The sequence below is a fragment of the Eurypyga helias genome, unplaced genomic scaffold, assembly GCF_000690775.1.
Source record: "Eurypyga helias isolate BGI_N326 unplaced genomic scaffold, ASM69077v1 scaffold23585, whole genome shotgun sequence".
Taxonomy (NCBI): Eukaryota; Metazoa; Chordata; class Aves; order Eurypygiformes; family Eurypygidae; genus Eurypyga; species Eurypyga helias.
The window spans coordinates 1-331 of record NW_010251102.1 but is presented as its reverse complement, the minus strand read 5'-3'; the positions used below and the strand labels follow the sequence as shown (position 1 = coordinate 331).

The following is a 331-nucleotide window of genomic DNA, read 5'->3' as shown; positions in this document are numbered from 1 at the left end:
ACCCAGCCCTCCTGCCAGCTGCTCCCGTACCTTCCGCCTTCTCCTTGAGGTGCTGGTGCTGGTCCAGGAGGCTGATGTTGGACTGGGGCCCCAGGGGGATGTCATCCTCATCACCCCGCTGCTCGCTCCCGCTATCCCGCTGCTCGTCCTCCGACACCACCTTCCGCCGCATCTGCAGCAGCTTCTGCAGCTGAAAGGAAGTAGGTGAGGGCGGAGTGAGAGGCCCCGCGTCGGGAGGGCGGCTGGGAGGCCTCCCCCGGCAGCACCGTGCCCCGTTACCATCTGCTGCTTGCGCTGCTTGATGGGCACGTAGGGCACGTAGTCCTCATCC

The 331-nt window shown here is 66.5% G+C and overlaps 1 protein-coding gene across 1 annotated transcript in view; it reads right to left on the bottom strand.

The window, feature by feature from the left end:
• The window catches only part of DDX41 (DEAD (Asp-Glu-Ala-Asp) box polypeptide 41), a gene marked incomplete at its 3' end in the record, with an annotated part of 4,141 nt that extends 3,817 nt beyond the window's left edge, over positions 1-324 (bottom strand). Inside the window, 2 exon segments of the mRNA XM_010151909.1 lie at positions 8-190; positions 280-324. Of these exon segments, the coding sequence (XP_010150211.1) occupies positions 8-190; positions 280-282 (186 nt within the window).
• Between the last annotated feature and the right edge of the window lie 7 nt (positions 325-331).